This window comes from Oncorhynchus mykiss, unplaced genomic scaffold (genome assembly GCF_057628025.1).
Source record: "Oncorhynchus mykiss isolate SJ-2025 unplaced genomic scaffold, ASM5762802v1 scaffold103, whole genome shotgun sequence".
Classification (NCBI taxonomy): domain Eukaryota; kingdom Metazoa; phylum Chordata; class Actinopteri; order Salmoniformes; family Salmonidae; genus Oncorhynchus; species Oncorhynchus mykiss.
In genome coordinates this window covers 1,689,022-1,710,000 of record NW_028322102.1, presented here as the reverse complement: position 1 = coordinate 1,710,000, position 20,979 = coordinate 1,689,022, and the positions used below count along the sequence as shown (strand labels likewise).

General features: G+C 47.3%; 1 protein-coding gene across 4 annotated transcripts in view; it reads left to right on the top strand.

Annotated features, from left to right (window-relative positions):
* Positions 1-20,979, top strand: part of LOC110513667 (dedicator of cytokinesis protein 1) — a 636,864-nt gene that overhangs the window by 120,196 nt on the left and 495,689 nt on the right. For all 4 annotated transcript variants that reach the window (XM_090228873.1, XM_090228870.1, XM_090228871.1 and 1 more), the window contains exons 13-16: positions 3,929-4,054; positions 4,878-5,002; positions 16,988-17,086; positions 17,219-17,291. In XM_090228873.1, the coding sequence (XP_090084999.1) occupies positions 3,929-4,054; positions 4,878-5,002; positions 16,988-17,086; positions 17,219-17,291 (423 nt within the window). The remainder of the gene's footprint in view (positions 1-3,928; positions 4,055-4,877; positions 5,003-16,987; positions 17,087-17,218; positions 17,292-20,979) is intronic.

Here is a 20,979-nt window from a genome sequence, read left to right as displayed (position 1 = left end):
ATCACTACAGACCCAGTATGTCATCACTACAGACCCAGTATATCATCACTACAGACCCAGTATGTCATCACTACAGACCCAGTATGTCATCACTACAGACCCAGTATATCATCTCTACAGACCCAGTATATCATCACTACAGACCCAGTATGTCATCACTACAGACCCAGTATATCATCTCTACAGACCCAGTATATCATCACTACAGACCCAGTATATCATCACTACAGACCCAGTATATCATCACTACAGACCCAGTATGTCATCTCTACAGACCCAGTATGTCATCACTACAGACCCAGTATGTCATCACTACAGACCCAGTATGTCATCACTACAGACCCAGTATATCATCTCTACAGACCCAGTATATCATCACTACAGACCCAGTATGTCATCACTACAGACCCAGTATGTCATCACTACAGACCCAGTATGTCATCACTACAGACCCAGTATGTCATCACTACAGACCCAGTATATCATCACTGCAGACCCAGTATGTCATCACTACAGACCCAGTATATCATCACTACAGACCCAGTATGTCATCACTACAGACCCAGTATGTCATCACTACAGACCCAGTATATCATCACTACAGACCCAGTATGTCATCACTACAGACCCAGTATGTCATCACTACAGACCCAGTATGTCATCACTACAGACCCAGTATATCATCACTACAGACCCAGTATGTCATCACTACAGAACCAGTATGTCATCACTACAGACCCAGTATGTCATCACTACAGACCCAGTATGTCATCACTACAGACCCAGTATGTCATCACTACAGACCCAGTATGTCATCACTACAGACCCAGTATGTCATCACTACAGACCCAGTATGTCATCACTACAGACCCAGTATGTTATCACTACAGACCCAGTATATCATCACTACAGACCCAGTATATCATCACTACAGACCCAGTATGTCATCACTACAGACCCAGTATGTCATCACTGCAGACCCAGTATGTCATCACTGCAGACCCAGTATGTCATCACTACAGACCCAGTATGTCATCACTACAGACCCAGTATGTCATCACTACAGACCCAGTATGTCATCACTACAGACCCAGTATATTATCACTACAGACCCAGTATGTCATCACTACAGACCCAGTATGTTATCACTACAGACCCAGTATATCATCACTACAGACCCAGTATATCATCACTACAGACCCAGTATGTCATCACTACAGACCCAGTATGTCATCACTGCAGACCCAGTATGTCATCACTGCAGACCCAGTATGTCATCACTACAGACCCAGTATGTCATCACTACAGACCCAGTATGTCATCACTACAGACCCAGTATGTCATCACTACAGACCCAGTATATTATCACTACAGACCCAGTATGTCATCACTACAGACCCAGTATGTCATCACTACAGACCCAGTATGTCATCACTACAGACCCAGTATATCATCACTACAGACCCAGTATATCATCACTACAGACCCAGTATGTCATCACTACAGACCCAGTATGTCATCACTACAGACCCAGTATGTCATCACTACAGACCCAGTATATCATCACTGCAGACCCAGTATGTCATCACGACAGACCCAGTATGTCATCACTACAGACCCATTATGTCATCACTACAGACCCAGTATGTCATCACTACAGACCCAGTATATCATCACTACAGACCCAGTATGTCATCACTACAGACCCAGTATATCATCACTACAGACCCAGTATGTCATCACTACAGACCCAGTATATCATCACTACAGACCCAGTATATCATCACTACAGACCCAGTATATCATCACTACAGACCCAGTATGTCATCACTACAGACCCAGTATGTCATCACTACAGACCCAGTATGTCATCACTACAGACCCAGTATATCATCACTGCAGACCCAGTATGTCATCACGACAGACCCAGTATGTCATCACTACAGACCCATTATGTCATCACTACAGACCCAGTATGTCATCACTACAGACCCAGTATATCATCACTACAGACCCAGTATGTCATCACTACAGACCCAGTATGTCATCACTACAGACCCAGTATATCATCACTACAGACCCAGTATGTCATCACTACAGACCCAGTATGTCATCACTACAGACCCAGTATGTCATCACTACAGACCCAGTATATCATCACTACAGACCCAGTATGTCATCACTACAGACCCAGTATGTCATCACTACAGACCCAGTATGTCATCACTACAGACCCAGTATGTCATCACTACAGACCCAGTATGTCATCACTACAGACCCAGTATGTCATCACTACAGACCCAGTATGTCATCACTACAGACCCAGTATGTCATCACTACAGACCCAGTATGTCATCACTACAGACCCAGTATGTTATCACTACAGACCCAGTATATCATCACTACAGACCCAGTATATCATCACTACAGACCCAGTATGTCATCACTACAGACCCAGTATGTCATCACTGCAGACCCAGTATGTCATCACTGCAGACCCAGTATGTCATCACTACAGACCCAGTATGTCATCACTACAGACCCAGTATGTCATCACTACAGACCCAGTATGTCATCACTACAGACCCAGTATATTATCACTACAGACCCAGTATGTCATCACTACAGACCCAGTATGTCATCACTACAGACCCAGTATGTCATCACTACAGACCCAGTATATCATCACTACAGACCCAGTATATCATCACTACAGACCCAGTATGTCATCACTACAGACCCAGTATGTCATCACTACAGACCCAGTATGTCATCACTACAGACCCAGTATATCATCACTGCAGACCCAGTATGTCATCACGACAGACCCAGTATGTCATCACTACAGACCCATTATGTCATCACTACAGACCCAGTATGTCATCACTACAGACCCAGTATATCATCACTACAGACCCAGTATGTCATCACTACAGACCCAGTATATCATCACTACAGACCCAGTATGTCATCACTACAGACCCAGTATATCATCACTACAGACCCAGTATATCATCACTACAGACCCAGTATATCATCACTGCAGACCCAGTATGTCATCACGACAGACCCAGTATGTCATCACTACAGACCCATTATGTCATCACTACAGACCCAGTATGTCATCACTACAGACCCAGTATATCATCACTACAGACCCAGTATGTCATCACTACAGACCCAGTATATCATCACTACAGACCCAGTATGTCATCACTACAGACCCAGTATATCATCACTACAGACCCAGTATATCATCACTACATATTGGTCCATTTGGTTTAAGAGGAGACAGACCCTCAGACAGACTGACCTCCTCTGTTGACAGGTCCCACTGTCTCTCTGACTGTGTTCCAAACGTCACCTCTTTTCCATACATAGTGAACTACGGGCCCCTGGTCAAAAGTAGTGCACTTCGTAGGGAATAGGGGGGGGGCGGGGGGGCGCAATTGGGATGCAACCTCAATCTACAGGCTAAATTACCTGAGGATGTTCCAGCTCCATGTTGTGTTTCAGAACGATGTAAATGTTGTGTCTGATATGACCCATGTTTCCTGAAGGAAGCAGTTACACACTGACCACATGAACAGAATTAACTGCAGGATGTTTTAAGGTTTTATATGTGGAACACTGTAAAACTACGTTTAGTTACCATAGAAACACCTCTTCATAAACTAGAAAGGGTCATTTTGCTGAAGTAGAAAACATTGTGTGACTTGCCTCCAGCTGGCAAATTTAGACTCCTTGACCTCCGGCAATTAGTCTTGGTTGTCATACCGACTGGAGGTTCCCACTGAGATCGTCATATGTTGGTAGTAGCTTCCTTAACAACGGTCTCTACTCCCTCCCTCCCTGTTCCCAGGTCTGTTGGTGACTCCCTGAAGCTGCTCTGATTTGACTGATAATATGTCATATTCCCTGTTCCCAGGTCTGTGGGTGACTCTGAAACTGCTTCCGGGTGATATCCATCAGATCAGGAAGGACTTCCCTCACCTGGTTGACCGTTCCACAGCCGTAGCCCGCAAGATGGGCTTCCCGGAGATCATCATGCCAGGTAGCATCATTATCCATTCAGAGATCGTCATACCAGGTAGCATCATGATCCATTCAGAGATCGTCATACCAGGTAGCAACATGATCCATTCAGAGATCGTCATACCAGGTAGCAACATGATCCATTCAGAGATCGTCATACCAGGTAGCATCATGATCCATTCAGAGATCGTCATACCAGGTAGTTCTCTCCCTCTCTACCACACCTACTGTCTCTAACTCTGAACTGACATTTACTCTTGAGGTGCTGACCTGTTGCACCCTCTACAACCACTGTGATTATTATTATTTGACCCTGCTGGTCATTTATGAACATTTGAACATCTTGGCCATGTTCTGTTATAATCTCCACCCGGCACAGCCAGAAGAGGACTGGCCACCCCTCATAGCCTGGTTCCTCTCTAGGTTTCTTCCTAGGTTTTGGCCTTTCTAGGGAGTTTTTCCTAGCCACCGTGCTTCTACACCTGCATTGCTTGCTGTTTGGGGTTTTAGGCTGGGTTTCTGTACAGCACTTTGAGATATCAGCTGATGTAAGAAGGGCTTTATAAATGAATGTGTTTGATTGATTGATAGTACCATGCCCTCTTTCCACTGTGACATTCACACTGGTGTTAAAGACTCTATATATGGTCCTAGTCTGACTTGGGGCCAAATTAGGACACAACCCTTTGTCAGTGAGGTCCACGTTCAGCATGCAGGTCTACAGTCAGGACACGACCCTTTGTCAGTGAGGTCCACATTCAGCATGCAGGTCTACAGTTAGGACACGACCCTTTGTGAGTGAGGTGTGTGTGTACTCATACGCCTGTTTTGTTTCCCCTCAGGTGACGTGCGTAACGATATCTACGTAACCCTGGTTCAGGGAGAGTTTGATAAAGGCAGCAAGTCCACCCCCAAGAATGTCGAGGTCACCATGACAGTCTACGACGAGGACGGAAAGAAACTGGAGGTATTGAGATAGAGAGACACACACACACACACACGGGATAGATAGAAAGTGGAGGTACTGACTGACGAATGGATGTTGGTCTCACTGCTTTTTAGACCTCGTTCTGTCCACATCGTGTTCTAGAGGTTTGACCTGCTGTAGTTCAGCTCTGAGGAAAGTTCTGTCCACATCACAGTCCGTTTTCTAGAGGTTTGACCTGCTGTAGTTCAGCTCTGGGGAAAGTTCTGTCCACCTCGTGGTCCGTTTTCTAGAGGTTTGACCTGCTGTAGTTCAGCTCTCACTGGGGAAAGTTCTGTCCACCTCGTGGTCCGTTTTCTAGAGGTTTGACCTGCTGTAGTTCAGCTCTCACTGGGGAAAGTTCTGTCCACCTCGTGGTCTGTTTTCTAGAGGTTTGACCTGCTGTAGTTCAGCTCTCACTGGGGAAAGTTCTGTCCACATCACAGTCCGTTTTCTAGAGGTTTGACCTGCTGTAGTTCAGCTCTGAGGAAAGTTCTGTCCACCTCACGGTCTGTTTTCTAGAGGTTTGACCTGCTGTAGTTCAGCTCTGGGGAAAGTTCTGTCCACCTCGTGGTCCGTTTTCTAGAGGTTTGACCTGCTGTAGTTCAGCTCTCACTGGGGAAAGTTCTGTCCACCTCGTGGTCTGTTTTCTAGAGGTTTGACCTGCTGTAGTTCAGCTCTCTCTGAGGAAAGTTCCGTCCACCTCGCGGTCTGTTTTCTAGAGGTTTGACCTGCTGTAGTTCAGCTCTGAGGAAAGCCAAACCCTGTGATTTAAGAGTGCTGACCGGACCTGACTGCTATTTCTCAGTGCTTGGCTATCAGCTTACTGTCATCCATCAATTCTCCAAAAAAGTACTTTCAAACAGACATGTCCCTGATAGTTTGTGAACGCCAGACAAATGACCATCCTTCTTTAACCTGTCTCCTCCTCCTTCATCTACACTGAGTGAAGTGGATTTAACAAGTGACATCAATAAGGGGTCACAGCTTTCACCTGGTTAGTCTGTCATGGAAAGTGCAGGTGTTCCTAATGTTTTTGTCGCTACAGTGTTACACAGTGCTAGCCAGCAGGCTAGCCAGCAGTGCTAGCCAGCAGGCTCCTCCCATCCCAGCAATGCTACAGTATTACACAGTGCTAGCCAGCAGGCTCCTCCCATCCCAGCAATGCTACAGTGTTACACAGTGCTAGCCAGCAGGCTCCTCCCATCCCATCAATGCTACAGTATTACACAGTGCTAGCCAGCAGGCTCCTCCCATCCCATCAATGATACTGTGTTACGCAGTGCTAGCCAGCAGGCTCCTCCCAACCCATCTCATCGTCAGCTACACTTCAGAGGTACTTCATTTGCATATAATCATGTTGATCATCTTCATCGTCTCTTCCAGAGTCTGGGCTGAGCTCGGCAGTAGAGACTAGGGCCTAATCATTAACATCTCTTCCAGAGTCTGGGCTGAGCTCGGCAGTAGAGACTAGGGCCTAATCATTAACATCTCTTCCAGAGTCTGGGCTGAGCTCGGCAGTAGAGACTAGGGCCTAATCATTAACATCTCTTCCAGAGTCTGGGCTGAGCTCGGCAGTAGAGACTAGGGCCTAATCATTAACATCTCTTCCAGAGTCTGGGCTGAGCTCGGCAGTAGAGACTAGGGCCTAATCATTAACATCTCTTCCAGAGTCTGGGCTGAGCTCGGCAGTAGAGACTAGGGCCTAATCATTAACATCTCTTCCAGAGTCTGGGCTGAGCTCGGCAGTAGAGACTAGGGCCTAATCATTAACATCTCTTCCAGAGTCTGGGCTGAACTCGGCAGTAGAGACTAGGGCCTAATCATTAACATCTCTTCCAGAGTCTGGGCTGAACTCGGCAGTAGAGACTAGGGCCTAATCATTAACATCTCTTCCAGAGTCTGGGCTGAGCTCGGCAGTAGAGACTAGGGCCTAATCATTAACATCTCTTCTTTTCTCCAGTCTGGAACTAAATGCGTAATGGCAGCAGCTGAGCCTGATGACTCTGTATGCTACTGGTCTCTGTTCCTTCTCATTCAGGATATCATCTCTCCTGTCTCACACCATATCCCTCCCGTCTCTCTGGGTCTGATATCCTGTAGTCCAGACCCCTCACACCATATCCCTCCCGTCTCTCTGGGTCTGAAATCCTGTAGCCCAGACCCCTCACACCATATCCCTCCCGTCTCTCTGGGTCTGATATCCTGTAGTCCAGACCCCTCACACCATATCCCTCCCGTCTCTCTGGGTCTGATATCCTGTAGTCCAGACCCCTCACACCATATCCCTCCCGTCTCTCTGGGTCTGATATCCTGTAGTCCAGACCCCTCACACCATATCCCTCCCGTCTCTCTGGGTCTGATATCCTGTAGCCCAGACCCCTCACACCATATCCCTCCCGTCTCTCTGGGTCTGATATCCTGTAGCCCAGACCCCTCACACCATATCCCTCCCATCTCTCTGGGTCTGATATCCTGTAGCCCAGACCCCTCACACTATATCCCATCTCTCTGGGTCTGATATCCTGTAGTCCAGACCCCCCACACCATATCCCTCCCATCTCTCTGGGTCTGATATCCCTCCCATCTCTCTGGGTCTGATATCTCTCCCATCTCTCTGGGTCTGATATCCTGCAGCCCAGACCACCCACATCATATCCCTCCCATCTCTCCTGGTCTGATATCCCTCCCATCTCTCTGGGTCTGATATCTCTCCCATCTCTCTGGGTCTGATATCCTGTAGCCCAGACCCCTCACACCATATCCCTCCCATCTATCTGGGTCTGATATCCCTCCCATCTCTCTGGGTCTGATATCCTGCAGCCCAGACCCCCCACATCATATCCCTCCCATCTCTCTGGGTCTGATATCCCTCCCGTCTCTCTGGGTCTGATATCCTGTAGCCCAGACCCCCCACACTATATCCCTCCCATCTCTCTGGGTCTGATATCCTGTAGCCCAGACCCCCCACATCATATCCCTCCCATCTCTCTGGGTCTGATATCCTGTAGCCCAGACCCCTCACACCATATCCCTCCCATCTCTCTGGGTCTGATATCCCTCCCGTCTCTCTGGGTCTGATATCCTGTAGCCCAGACCCCCCAAACTATATCCCTCCCATCTCTCTGGGTCTGATATCCTGTAGCCCAGACCCCCCACATCATATCCCTCCCATCTCTCTGGGTCTGATATCCTGTAGCCCAGACCCCTCACACAATATCCCTCCCATCTCTCTGGGTCTGATATCCTGTAGCCCAGACCCCCCCACACCATATCCCTCCCATCTCTCTGGGTCTGATATCCTGTAGCCCAGACCCCTCACACCATATCCCTCCCATCTCTCTGGGTCTGATATCCTGTAGCCCAGACCCCTCACACCATATCCCTCCCATCTCTCTGGGTCTGATATCCTGTAGCCCAGACCCCTCACACCATATCCCTCCCATCTCTCTGGGTCTGATATCCTGTAGCCCAGACCCCCCACACCATATCCCTCCCATCTCTCTGGGTCTGATATCCTGTAGCCCAGACCCCTCACACCATATCCCTCCCATCTCTCTGGGGTCTGATATCCTGTAGCCCAGACCCCTCACACTATATCTCTCCCATCTCTCTGGGTCTGATATCCCTCCCATCTCTCTGGGTCTGATATCCTGTAGCCCAGACCCCTCACACCATATCCCTCCCATCTCTCTGGGTCTGATATCCTGTAGCCCAGACCCCTCACACCATATCCCTCCCATCTCTCTGGGTCTGATATCCTGTAGCCCAGACCCCCCACACCATATCCCTCCCGTCTCTCTGGGTCTGATATCTCTCCCATCTCTCTGGGTCTGATATCCTGTAGCCCAGACCCCCTACATCATATCCCTTAGTGTTTTAAGTATCGTAGACTCTTCAACAGAGATGTCAGCATGTTCCAGAGATTTCTGTAGGTCTTTAGCTGACACTCTAGGATTCTTCTTAACCTCATTGAACATTCTGCGCTGTGCTCTTGCAGTCGTGTTTGCAGGACGGCAACAATTTGTCTTAGCGTGGACTGATGAACGTCAAGGCTTTTAGAGATACTTTTATAACCCTTTCCAGCTTTATGCAAGTCAACAATTCTTCATCTTAGGTCTTCTGAGGTCTCTTTTGTTTGAGGCATGGGTCACATCAGGCAATGCTTCTTGTGAACAGCAAACTCAAATTGTGAGTGTTTTTTATACTTCTAGGCAGCTCTAACCAACATCTCCAATCTCATCTCATTGATTGGACTCCAGGTTAACTGACTCCTGACTCCAATTAGCTTTTGGAGAAGTCATTAGCCTTGGGGGGTTCACATACTTTTCCCAACCTACACTCTGAATGTTTTAATGATGTATTCAATATAGACAAGACAAATACAATAATTTGAATTTTTGTGTGTTGTGTGTTATTATTTTTTTGGTGTGTTGTGTGTTATTAGTTTAAGCACACTGTGTTTGTCTATTGTTGTGACTAGATGATCATATTTGGTGACTAATCTATGCATAAATCCAGGTAATCCAGGTAATCCAGGTAATCCCAAAGGGTTCACATACTTTATCTTGCCGCTGTATATTCACACAATACAACAACATTCTCCTCTCACACAGAGGAAATTACATTCTCCTCCTCTCACACAGAGGAAATGACATTCTCCTCCTCCTCTCACACAGAGGAAATGACATTCTCCTCCTCCTCTCACACAGAGGAAATTACATTCTCCTCCTCCTCTCACACAGACGAAATTACATTCTCCTCCTCCTCTCACACAGAGGAAAGGACATTCTCCTCCTCCTCACACACAGAGGAAAGGACATTCTCCTCCTCCTCACACACAGAGGAAAGGACATTCTCCTCCTCCTCTCACACAGAGGAAATTACATTCTCCTCCTCCTCTCACACAGAGGAAAGGACATTTTCCTCCTCTCACACAGAGGAAATGACATTCTCCTCCTCTCACACACAGAGGAAATGACATTCTCCTCCTCCTCTCACACAGAGGAAATGACATTCTCCTCCTCCTCTCACACAGAGGAAATGACATTCTCCTCCTCCTCTCACACAGAGGAAATGACATTCTCCTCCTCCTCTCACACAGAGGAAATGACATTCTCCTCCTCCTCTCACACAGAGGAAATGACATTCTCCTCCTCCTCTCACACAGAGGAAATTACATTCTCCTCCTCCTCTCACACAGAGGAAATGACATTCTCCTCTTCCTCTCACACAGAGGAAATTACATTCTCCTCCTCCTCTCACACAGAGGAAATTACATTCTCCTCCTCCTCTCACACAGAGGAAATTACATTCTCCTCCTCCTCTCACACAGAGGAAATGACATTCTCCTCCTCCTCTCACACAGAGGAAATTACATTCTCCTCCTCCTCTCACACAGAGGAAATGACATTCTCCTCCTCCTCTCACACAGAGGAAATGACATTCTCCTCCTCTCACACAGAGGAAATTACATTCTCCTCCTCTCACACAGAGGAAATGACATTCTCCTCCTCCTCTCACACAGAGGAAATGACATTCTCCTCCTCCTCTCACACAGAGGAAATGACATTCTCCTCCTCCTCTCACACAGAGGAAATTACATTCTCCTCCTCTCACACAGAGGAAATTACATTCTCCTCTCGCACAGAGGAAATTACATTCTCCTCTCGCACAGAGGAAATTACATTCTCCTCCTCTCACACAGAGGAAATGACATTCTCCTCCTCCTCTCGCACAGAGGAAATGACATTCTCCTCCTCCTCTCACACAGAGGAAATGACATTCTCCTCCTCCTCTCACACAGAGGAAATGACATTCTCCTCCTCCTCTCACACAGAGGAAATGACATTCTCCTCCTCCTCTCACACAGAGGAAATTACATTCTCCTCCTCCTCTCACACAGAGGAAATGCCATTCTCCTCCTCCTCTCGCACAGAGGAAATTACATTCTCCTCCTCTCACACAGAGGAAATTACATTCTCCTCCTCCTCTCACACAGAGGAAATTACATTCTCCTCCTCCTCTCACACAGAGGAAATGACATTCTCCTCCTCTCACACACAGAGGAAATGACATTCTCCTCCTCCTCTCACACAGAGGAAATGACATTCTCCTCCTCCTCTCACACAGAGGAAATGACATTCTCCTCCTCCTCTCACACAGAGGAAATGACATTCTCCTCCTCTCACACAGAGGAAATGACATTCTCCTCCTCCTCTCACACAGAGGAAATGACATTCTCCTCCTCCTCTCACACAGAGGAAATTACATTCTCCTCCTCCTCTCACACAGAGGAAATGACATTCTCCTCTTCCTCTCACACAGAGGAAATTACATTCTCCTCCTCCTCTCACACAGAGGAAATTACATTCTCCTCCTCCTCTCACACAGAGGAAATTACATTCTCCTCCTCCTCTCACACAGAGGAAATGACATTCTCCTCCTCCTCTCACACAGAGGAAATTACATTCTCCTCCTCCTCTCACACAGAGGAAATGACATTCTCCTCCTCCTCTCACACAGAGGAAATGACATTCTCCTCCTCTCACACAGAGGAAATTACATTCTCCTCCTCTCACACAGAGGAAATGACATTCTCCTCCTCCTCTCACACAGAGGAAATGACATTCTCCTCCTCCTCTCACACAGAGGAAATGACATTCTCCTCCTCCTCTCACACAGAGGAAATTACATTCTCCTCCTCTCACACAGAGGAAATTACATTCTCCTCTCGCACAGAGGAAATTACATTCTCCTCTCGCACAGAGGAAATTACATTCTCCTCCTCTCACACAGAGGAAATGCCATTCTCCTCCTCCTCTCACACAGAGGAAATTACATTCTCCTCCTCTCACACAGAGGAAATGCCATTCTCCTCCTCCTCTCGCACAGAGGAAATTACATTCTCCTCCTCTCACACAGAGGAAATTACATTCTCCTCCTCTCACACAGAGGAAATGACAGGCATTTGAAGACTACCTGAGCAGCCTTGTTTATCCACTCTGTTATACCCACTGGACAGGAAGCAATGTCAGGTCAACTTGCCCCCCTGTTGTTAACTCAACACATTAACACAACCACCACAAACAATGTTACGATCACCTGCGGCTGTAGGACGACCTTGTTGCTGTCGTAGGTTATCTATCGTACCATTTGGTAGTGCCCGTCTTGACTGCATCAAATCCATGTAAAGAAACAAGCTAGCTACATGAGCCAGCTAACTAGCTAGCTAACATTGCACGGCTAATTGGGGATATTTTGCTACATTCCACGTCCTTGTCTACGACAACTTCATTCCGTCATTGTAATTCCATTTATCAGTGATTTATAAATCTCCTACTTCCCCTTGCTACACATGGTGCCTCTGACTGACTGTGGTTCCTCTGACTGACTGTGGTTCCTCTGACTGACTGTGGTTCCTCTGACTGACTGTGGTTCCTCTGACTGACTGTGGTTCCTCTGACTGACTGTGGTTCCTCTGACTGACTGCGGTTCCTCTGACTGACTGCGGTTCCTCTGACTGACTGCGGTTCCTCTGACTGACTGCGGTTCCTCTGACTGACTGCGGTTCCTCCTGCTGACTGCGGTTCCTCCTGCTGACTGCGGTTCCTCTGACTGACTGATGATAACAACCAGCTAGGCGTGTGTAGGCTACCGGTACCTCATTTGAATAAGAACTGTCATGAAATGGTTGTTTTCTTAACATTCAGAATGTCATGGTCTATCCTGGTAGGCTACGATGTCACAGATCATCATTTTTGTTGTTAATAGAGGCCTACTGCTGTATGTTTATATTATGTCTTTGTTGTTACTAGAGGCCTACTGTTGTCTGTTTATATTATGTCTTTGTTGTTACTAGAGGCCTACTGCTGTCTGTTTATATTATGTCTTTGTTGTTAATAGAGGCCTACTGCTGTCTGTTTATATTATGTCTTTGTTGTTACTAGAGGCCTACTGTTGTCTGTTTATATTATGTCTTTGTTGTTACTAGAGGCCTACTGTTGTCTGTTTATATTATGTCTTTGTTGTTACTAGAGGCCTACTGCTGTCTGTTTATATTATGTCTTTGTTGTTAATAGAGGCCTACTGCTGTCTGTTTATATTATGTCTTTGTTGTTACTAGAGGCCTACTGTTGTCTGTTTATATTATGTCTTTGTTGTTAATAGAGGCCTACTGCTGTCTGTTTATATTATGTCTTTGTTGTTACTAGAGGCCTACTGCTGTCTGTTTATATTATGTCTTTGTTGTTACTAGAGGCCTACTGCTGTATGTTTATATTATGTCTTTGTTGTTAATAGAGGGCTACTGCTGTATGTTTATATTATGTCTTTGTTGTTAATAGAGGCCTACTGCTGTCTGTTTATATGATGTCTTTGTTGTTACTAGAGGCCTACTGCTGTCTGTTTATATTATGTCTTTGTTGTTACTAGAGGCCTCCTGCTGTCTGTTTATATTATGTCTTTGTAAAAAATGAATACTCTTGTAAGTAACGTGTGTGTGTGTCTGGAGGAGGTTGAGGGACCACTGACCTGGTTGATAGAGAATCATATATGAATGTCCCTCCTCCTCATCCCTCCCTCCCTCCCTCCCTCCCTCCCTCCCTCCCTCCCTCCCTCCCTCCCTCCCTCCCTCCCTCCCTCCCTCCCTCCCTCCCTCCCTCCCTCCCGTTCCTCCCTCTCCTCCCGTACTCTCCTCCCTCTCCTCCCGTTCCTCCCTCTCCTCCCGTACTCTCCTCCCTCTCCTCCCGTTCCTCCCTCTCCTCCCGTACTCTCCTCCCTCTCCTCCCGTTCCTCCCTCTCCTCCCGTACTCTCCTCCCTCCCTCCCGTTCCTCCCTCCCGTTCCTCCCTCTCCTCCCGTACTCCCTCCCCACCACGTAGGGCATAGTGGTTTACAGCGAGGCCCTGACCCACCACAGGGATCCACTGGGGAAAGATAATGACTTGTCTGGACCAGGAGCACCAGCTGGTCTCTCCAGCAACACATGTACACACACACACACACACCACACACAACGCACACGCAGCAGTGGTCAGTTTAATATTTAATTTCTAATTTCTTTCTAATTAAGCAGGGTGTCTTCTGGGGACTTGGGTTGGTGGACTGGCTGGAGTTCCTGCTTTATATTAACACAGCCTTAAGCTGATGATACTGGCCCTGGAGTTCCTGCTTTATATTAACACAGCCTTAAGCTGATGATACTGGCCCTGGAGTTCCTGCTTTATATTAACACAGCCTTAAGCTGGTGATACTGGCCCTGGAGTTCCTGCTTTATATTAACACAGCCTTAAGCTGATGATACTGGCCCTGGAGTTCCTGCTTTATATTAACACAGCCTTAAGCTGATGATACTGGCCCTGGAGTTCCTGCTTTATATTAACACAGCCTTAAGCTGATGATACTGGCCCTGGAGTTCCTGCTTTATATTAACACAGCCTTAAGCTGATGATACTGGCCCTGGAGTTCCTGCTTTATATTAACACAGCCTTAAGCTGATGATACTGGCCCTGGAGTTCCTGCTTTATATTAACACAGCCTTAAGCTGATGATACTGGCCCTGGAGTTCCTGCTTTATATTAACACAGCCTTAAGCTGATGATACTGGCTGGAGTTCCTGCTTTATATTAACACAGCCTTAAGCTGATGATACTGGCCCTGGAGTTCCTGCTTTATATTAACACAGCCTTAAGCTGATGATACTGGCCCTGGAGTTCCTGCTTTATATTAACACAGCCTTAAGCTGGTGATACTGGCCCTGGAGTTCCTGCTTTATATTAACACAGCCTTAAGCTGATGATACTGGCCCTGGAGTTCCTGCTTTATATTAACACAGCCTTAAGCTGATGATACTGGCCCTGGAGTTCCTGCTTTATATTAACACAGCCTTAAGCTGATGATACTGGCCCTGGAGTTCCTGCTTTATATTAACACAGCCTTAAGCTGATGATACTGGCCCTGGAGTTCCTGCTTTATATTAACACAGCCTTAAGCTGATGATACTGGCCCTGGAGTTCCTGCTTTATATTAACACAGCCTTAAGCTGATGATACTGGCCCTGGAGTTCCTGCTTTATATTAACACAGCCTTAAGCTGATGATACTGGCCCTGGAGCTCCTGCTTTATATTAACACAGCCTTAAGCTGATGATACTGGCCCTGGAGTTCCTGCTTTATATTAACACAGCCTTAAGCTGATGATACTGGCCCTGGAGTTCCTGCTTTATATTAACACAGCCTTAAGCTGATGATACTGGCTGGAGTTCCTGCTTTATATTAACACAGCCTTAAGCTGATGATACTGGCCCTGGAGTTCCTGCTTTATATTAACACAGCCTTAAGCTGGTGATACTGGCCCCAGGGCCTCTATAGGTCAGTTAGTAGAACATGGCCCCAGGGCCTCTATAGGTCAGTTAGTAGATCATGGTCCTCTGTAGCTCAGTTAGTAGAGCATGGCCCCAGGGCCTCTATAGGTCAGTTAGTAGAACATGGCCCCAGGGCCTCTATAGGTCAGTTAGTAGAACATGGCCCCAGGGCCTCTATAGGTCAGTTAGTAGAACATGGTCCTCTGTACTTCAGTTAGTAGAACACGGTCCTCTGTAGTTCAGTTAGTAGAACATGGTCCTCTGTAGTTCAGTTAGTAGAACATGGTCCTCTGTAGTTCAGTTAGTAGAACATGGTCCTCTGTAGTTCAGTTAGTAGAACATGGTCCTCTGTAGTTCAGTTAGTAGAACATGGTCCTCTGTAGTTCAGTTAGTAGAACACGGTCCTCTGTAGTTCAGTTAGTAGAACATGGTCCTCTGTAGTTCAGTTAGTAGAACATGGTCCTCTGTAGTTCAGTTAGTAGAACACGGTCCTCTGTAGTTCAGTTAGTAGAACATGGTCCTCTGTAGTTCAGTTAGTAGAACATGGTCCTCTGTAGTTCAGTTAGTAGAACATGGTCCTCTGTAGTTCAGTTAGTAGAACATGGTCCTCTGTAGTTCAGTTAGTAGAACATGGTCCTCTGTACTTCAGTTAGTAGAACATGGTCCTCTGTACTTCAGTTAGTAGAACATGGTCCTCTGTAGTTAGTAGAACATGGTCCTCTGTAGTTCAGTTAGTAGAACATGGTCCTCTGTAGTTCAGTTAGTAGAACATGGTCCTCTGTAGTTCAGTTAGTAGAACATGGTCCTCTGTAGTTCAGTTAGTAGAACATGGTCCTCTGTAGTTCAGTTAGTAGAACATGGTCCTCTGTAGTTGTTAGTAGAACATGGTCCTCTGTAGTTCAGTTAGTAGAACATGGTCCTCTGTAGTTCAGTTAGTAGAACATGGTCCTCTGTAGTTCAGTTAGTAGAACATGGTCCTCTGTAGTTCAGTTAGTAGAACATGGTCCTCTGTAGTTCAGTTAGTAGAACATGGTCCTCTGTACTTCAGTTAGTAGAACATGGTCCTCTGTACTTCAGTTAGTAGAACATGGTCCTCTGTAGTTAGTAGAACATGGTCCTCTGTAGTTCAGTTAGTAGAACATGGTCCTCTGTAGTTCAGTTAGTAGAACATGGTCCTCTGTAGTTCAGTTAGTAGAACATGGTCCTCTGTAGTTCAGTTAGTAGAACATGGTCCTCTGTAGTTCAGTTAGTAGAACATGGTCCTCTGTAGTTGTTAGTAGAACATGGTCCTCTGTAGTTCAGTTAGTAGAACATGGTCCTCTGTAGTTCAGTTAGTAGAACATGGTCCTCTGTAGTTGTTAGTAGAACTTGGTCCTCTGTAGTTGTTAGTAGAACATGGCTCCAGGTCCTCTGTAGTTCAGTTAGTAGAACATGGTCCTCTGTAGGTCAGTTAGTAGAACATGGGTTTTACAGTATAGTGGTTTGATTCCCGGGACCACCCTTATGTAAAATGTACAGATAACTTTAAATTGCTTTGGATTAAAGCATCTGCTAAATGGTATGTATTATTATATAAAAATTCACTCTCCATTTCCACCTTTCTCTCTCTCTCTCTCTCTCTTTCAGAACGTGATGTTCCCTGGTGCTGGAGACGAGGGCATCTTGGAGTACAAGTCTGTCATCTACTACCAGATAAAACAGCCACGCTGGTTTGAAACCATCAAGGTTTGTCTGTCTTATACCCTTGTGTTTTTGTGAGTGTGTGTGTGTGTGTACATGTACATGTGTGTACTTTAATTTGAGATGCATTGAGTTTCATTTAGCTGTCTGTCTCCTGTTTTACTGTTTAACCTCAAGGTTGCCATCCCTATTGAAGACGTGAACCGAAGTCACCTGCGATTCACCTTCCGTCACCGATCATCTCAAGAATGTAAGTACAAATGTGAATGTTTTTAAGGTCTTTTCTGACTTTATTTACCTGATGGAGAGAGGATGACAGTGAAAAGATGAAGAGAGGATGACAGTGGGGGAAAGATGGAGAGAGGATGACAGTAGGAAGTGATGGAGAGAGGGTGACAGTGGGGAAAGATGGAGAGAGGATGACAGTGGGGAAAGATGGAGAGAGGGTGACAGTGGGGAAAGATGGAGAGAGGATGACAGTAGGAAGAGATGGAGAGAGGATGACAGTAGGAAGAGATGGAGAGAGGATGACAGTGGGGAAAGATGGAGAGAGGATGACAGTAGGAAGAGATGGAGAGAGGGTGACAGTGGGGAAAGATGGAGAGAGGATGACAGTAGGAAGAGATGGAGAGAGGATGACAGTAGGAAGAGATGGAGAGAGGGTGACAGTGGGGAAAGATGGAGAGAGGATGATAGTGGGGGGGAAAGATGGAGTGGGTGACAGTGGGGAAAGATGGAGAGGATGACAGTGGGGGAAATATGGAGAGAGGATGACAGTAGGAAGAGATGGAGAGAGGGTGACAGTGGGGAAAGATGGAGAGAGGATGACAGTAGGAAGAGATGGAGAGAGGGTGACAGTGGGAAGAGATGGAGGGAGGATGATAGTGGGGAAAGATGGAGAGAGGGTGACAGTGGGGAAAGATGGAGAGAGGGTGACAGTGGGGAAAGATGGAGAGAGGGTGACAGTGGGGAAAGATGGGGAGAGGATGACAGTGGGGAAAGATGGAAAGGGGATGACAGTGGGGAAAGATGGAGAGAGGGTGACAGTGGGGAAAGATGGAGGGGATGACAGTGGGGAAAGATGGAGATAGGATGACAGTGGGGAAAGATGGAGATAGGATGACAGTGGGGAAGATGGAGAGAGGGTGACAGTGGGGAAAGATGGAGAGATGATGACAGTGGGGAAAGATGGAAAGGGGATGACAGTGGGGAAAGATGGAGAGGATGACAGTGGGGAAAGATGGAGAGGATGACAGTGGGGAAAGATGGAGAGGGGATGACAGTGGGGAAAGATGAGAGGATGACAGTGGGGAAAGATGGAGAGAGGATGACAGTAGGAAGTGATGGAGAGAGGGTGACAGTGGGGAAAGATGGAGAGAGGATGACAGTGGGGAAAGATGGAAAGGGGATGACAGTGGGGAAAGATGGAGAGAGGGTGACAGTGGGGAAAGATGGAGGGGATGACTGGGGAAAGATGGAGAGAGGATGACAGTGGGGAAAGATGGAGAGAGGATGACAGTGGGGAAAGATGGAGAGGGGATGACAGTGGGAAGAGATGGAGAGAGGATGACAGTGGGAAGAGATGGAGAGAGGATGACAGTGGGAAGAGATGGAGAGAGGATGACAGTGGGAAGAGATGGAGAGAGGATGACAGTGGGAAGAGATGGAGAGAGGATGACAGTAGGAAGTGATGGAGAGAGGATGACAGTGGGGAAAGATGGAGATAGGATGACAGTGGGGAAAGATGGAGATAGGATGACAGTGGGGAAAGATGGAGATAGGATGACAGTGGGGAAAGATGGAGAGAGGGTGACAGTGGGGAAAGATGGAGAGATGATGACAGTGGGGAAATATGGAAAGGGGATGACAGTGGGGAAAGATGGAGAGGATGACAGTGGGGAAAGATGGAGAGGGGATGACAGTGGGAAAAGATGGAGAGGATGACAGTGAGGAAAGATGAAGAGAGGATGACAGTGGGGAAAGATGAAGAGAGGATGACAGTGGGGAAAGATGGAGAGGGGATGACAGTGGGGAAAGATGGAGAGGGGATGACAGTGGGAAGAGATGGAGAGAGGATGACAGTGGGAAGAGATGGAGAGAGGATGACAGTGGGAAGAGATGGAGAGAGGATGACAGTGGGAAGAGATGGAGAGAGGATGACAGTGGGAAGAGATGGAGAGAGGATGACAGTGGGAAGAGATGGAGAGAGGATGACAGTGGGAAGAGATGGAGAGAGAATGACAGTGGGAAGAGATGGAGAGAGGATGATAGTGGGAAGAGATGGAGAGAGGGTGAAAGTGGGGAAAGATGGAAAGGGTGACAGTGGGGAAAGATGGAGAGATGGTGACAGTGGGGAAAGATGGAGAGGGGGTGACAGTGGGGAAAGATGGAGATAGGATGACCGTGGGGAAAGATGGAGAGAGGGTGACAGTGGGGAAAGATGGAGAGATGATGACAGTGGGGAAATATGGAAAGGGGATGACAGTGGGGAAAGATGGAGAGGATGACAGTGGGGAAAGATGGAGAGGGGATGACAGTGGGAAAAGATGGAGAGGATGACAGTGAGGAAAGATGAAGAGAGGATGACAGTGGGGAAAGATGAAGAGAGGATGACAGTGGGGAAAGATGGAGAGGGGATGACAGTGGGAAGAGATGGAGAGAGGATGACAGTGGGAAGAGATGGAGAGAGGATGACAGTGGGAAGAGATGGAGAGAGGATGACAGTGGGAAGAGATGGAGAGAGGATGACAGTGGGAAGAGATGGAGAGAGGATGACAGTGGGAAGAGATGGAGAGAGAATGACAGTGGGAAGAGATGGAGAGAGGATGATAGTGGGAAGAGATGGAGAGAGGGTGAAAGTGGGGAAAGATGGAAAGGGTGACAGTGGGGAAAGATGGAGAGATGGTGACAGTGGGGAAAGATGGAGAGGGGGTGACAGTGGGGAAAGATGGAGAGGGGGTGACAGTGGGGAAAGATGGAGAGGGGGTGACAGTGGGGAAAGATGGAGAGGGGGTGACAGTGGGGAAAGATGGAGAGGGGGTGACAGTGGGGAAAGATGGAGAGGGGGTGACAGTGGGGAAAGATGGAGAGAGGATGACAGTGGGGAAAGATGGAGAGAGGATGACAGTGGGGAGAGAGGGTGACAGTGGGGAAAGATGGAGAGAGGGTGACAGTGGGGAAAGATGGAGAGGGGATGACAGTGGGGAAAGATGGAGAGAGGGTGACAGTGGGGAAAGATGGAGAGAGGGTGACAGTGGGGAAAGATGGAGAGGGTGACAGTGGGGAAAGATGGAGAGAGGGTGACAGTGGGGAAAGATGGAGAGAGGGTGACAGTGGGGAAAGATGGAGAGAGGGTGACAGTGGGGAAAGATGGAGAGGGGATGACAGTGGGGAAAGATGGAGAGAGGGTGACAGTGGGGAAAGATGGAGAGGGGATGACAGTGGGGAAAGATGGAGAGAGGGTGACAGTGGGGAAAGATGGAGAGAGGGTGACAGTGGGGAAAGATGGAGAGAGGGTGACAGTGGGGAAAGATGGAGAGAGGGTGACAGTGGGGAAAGATGGAGAGAGGGTGACAGTGGGGATAGATGGAGAGGGGGTGACAGTGGGGAAAGATGGAGAGAGGATGACAGTGGGGAAAGATGGAGAGAGGATGACAGTGGGGAAAGATGGAGAGAGGGTGACAGTGGGGAAAGATGGAGAGAGGGTGACAGTGGGGAAAGTTGGAGAGGGGATGACAGTGGGGAAAGATGGAGAGACGGTGACAGTGGGGAAAGATGGAGGTAACTTAGATCACTAGGCCACAAGCACAAATATAAATTCATGGACCACTAGACCACCCTATGCCATGAGCACAAATATAAATTCATAATTTAGACCAGTAGGCTACGAGCACAAATGTAAATTCATACAATTATTCAGACAATGAATTCATAAATAC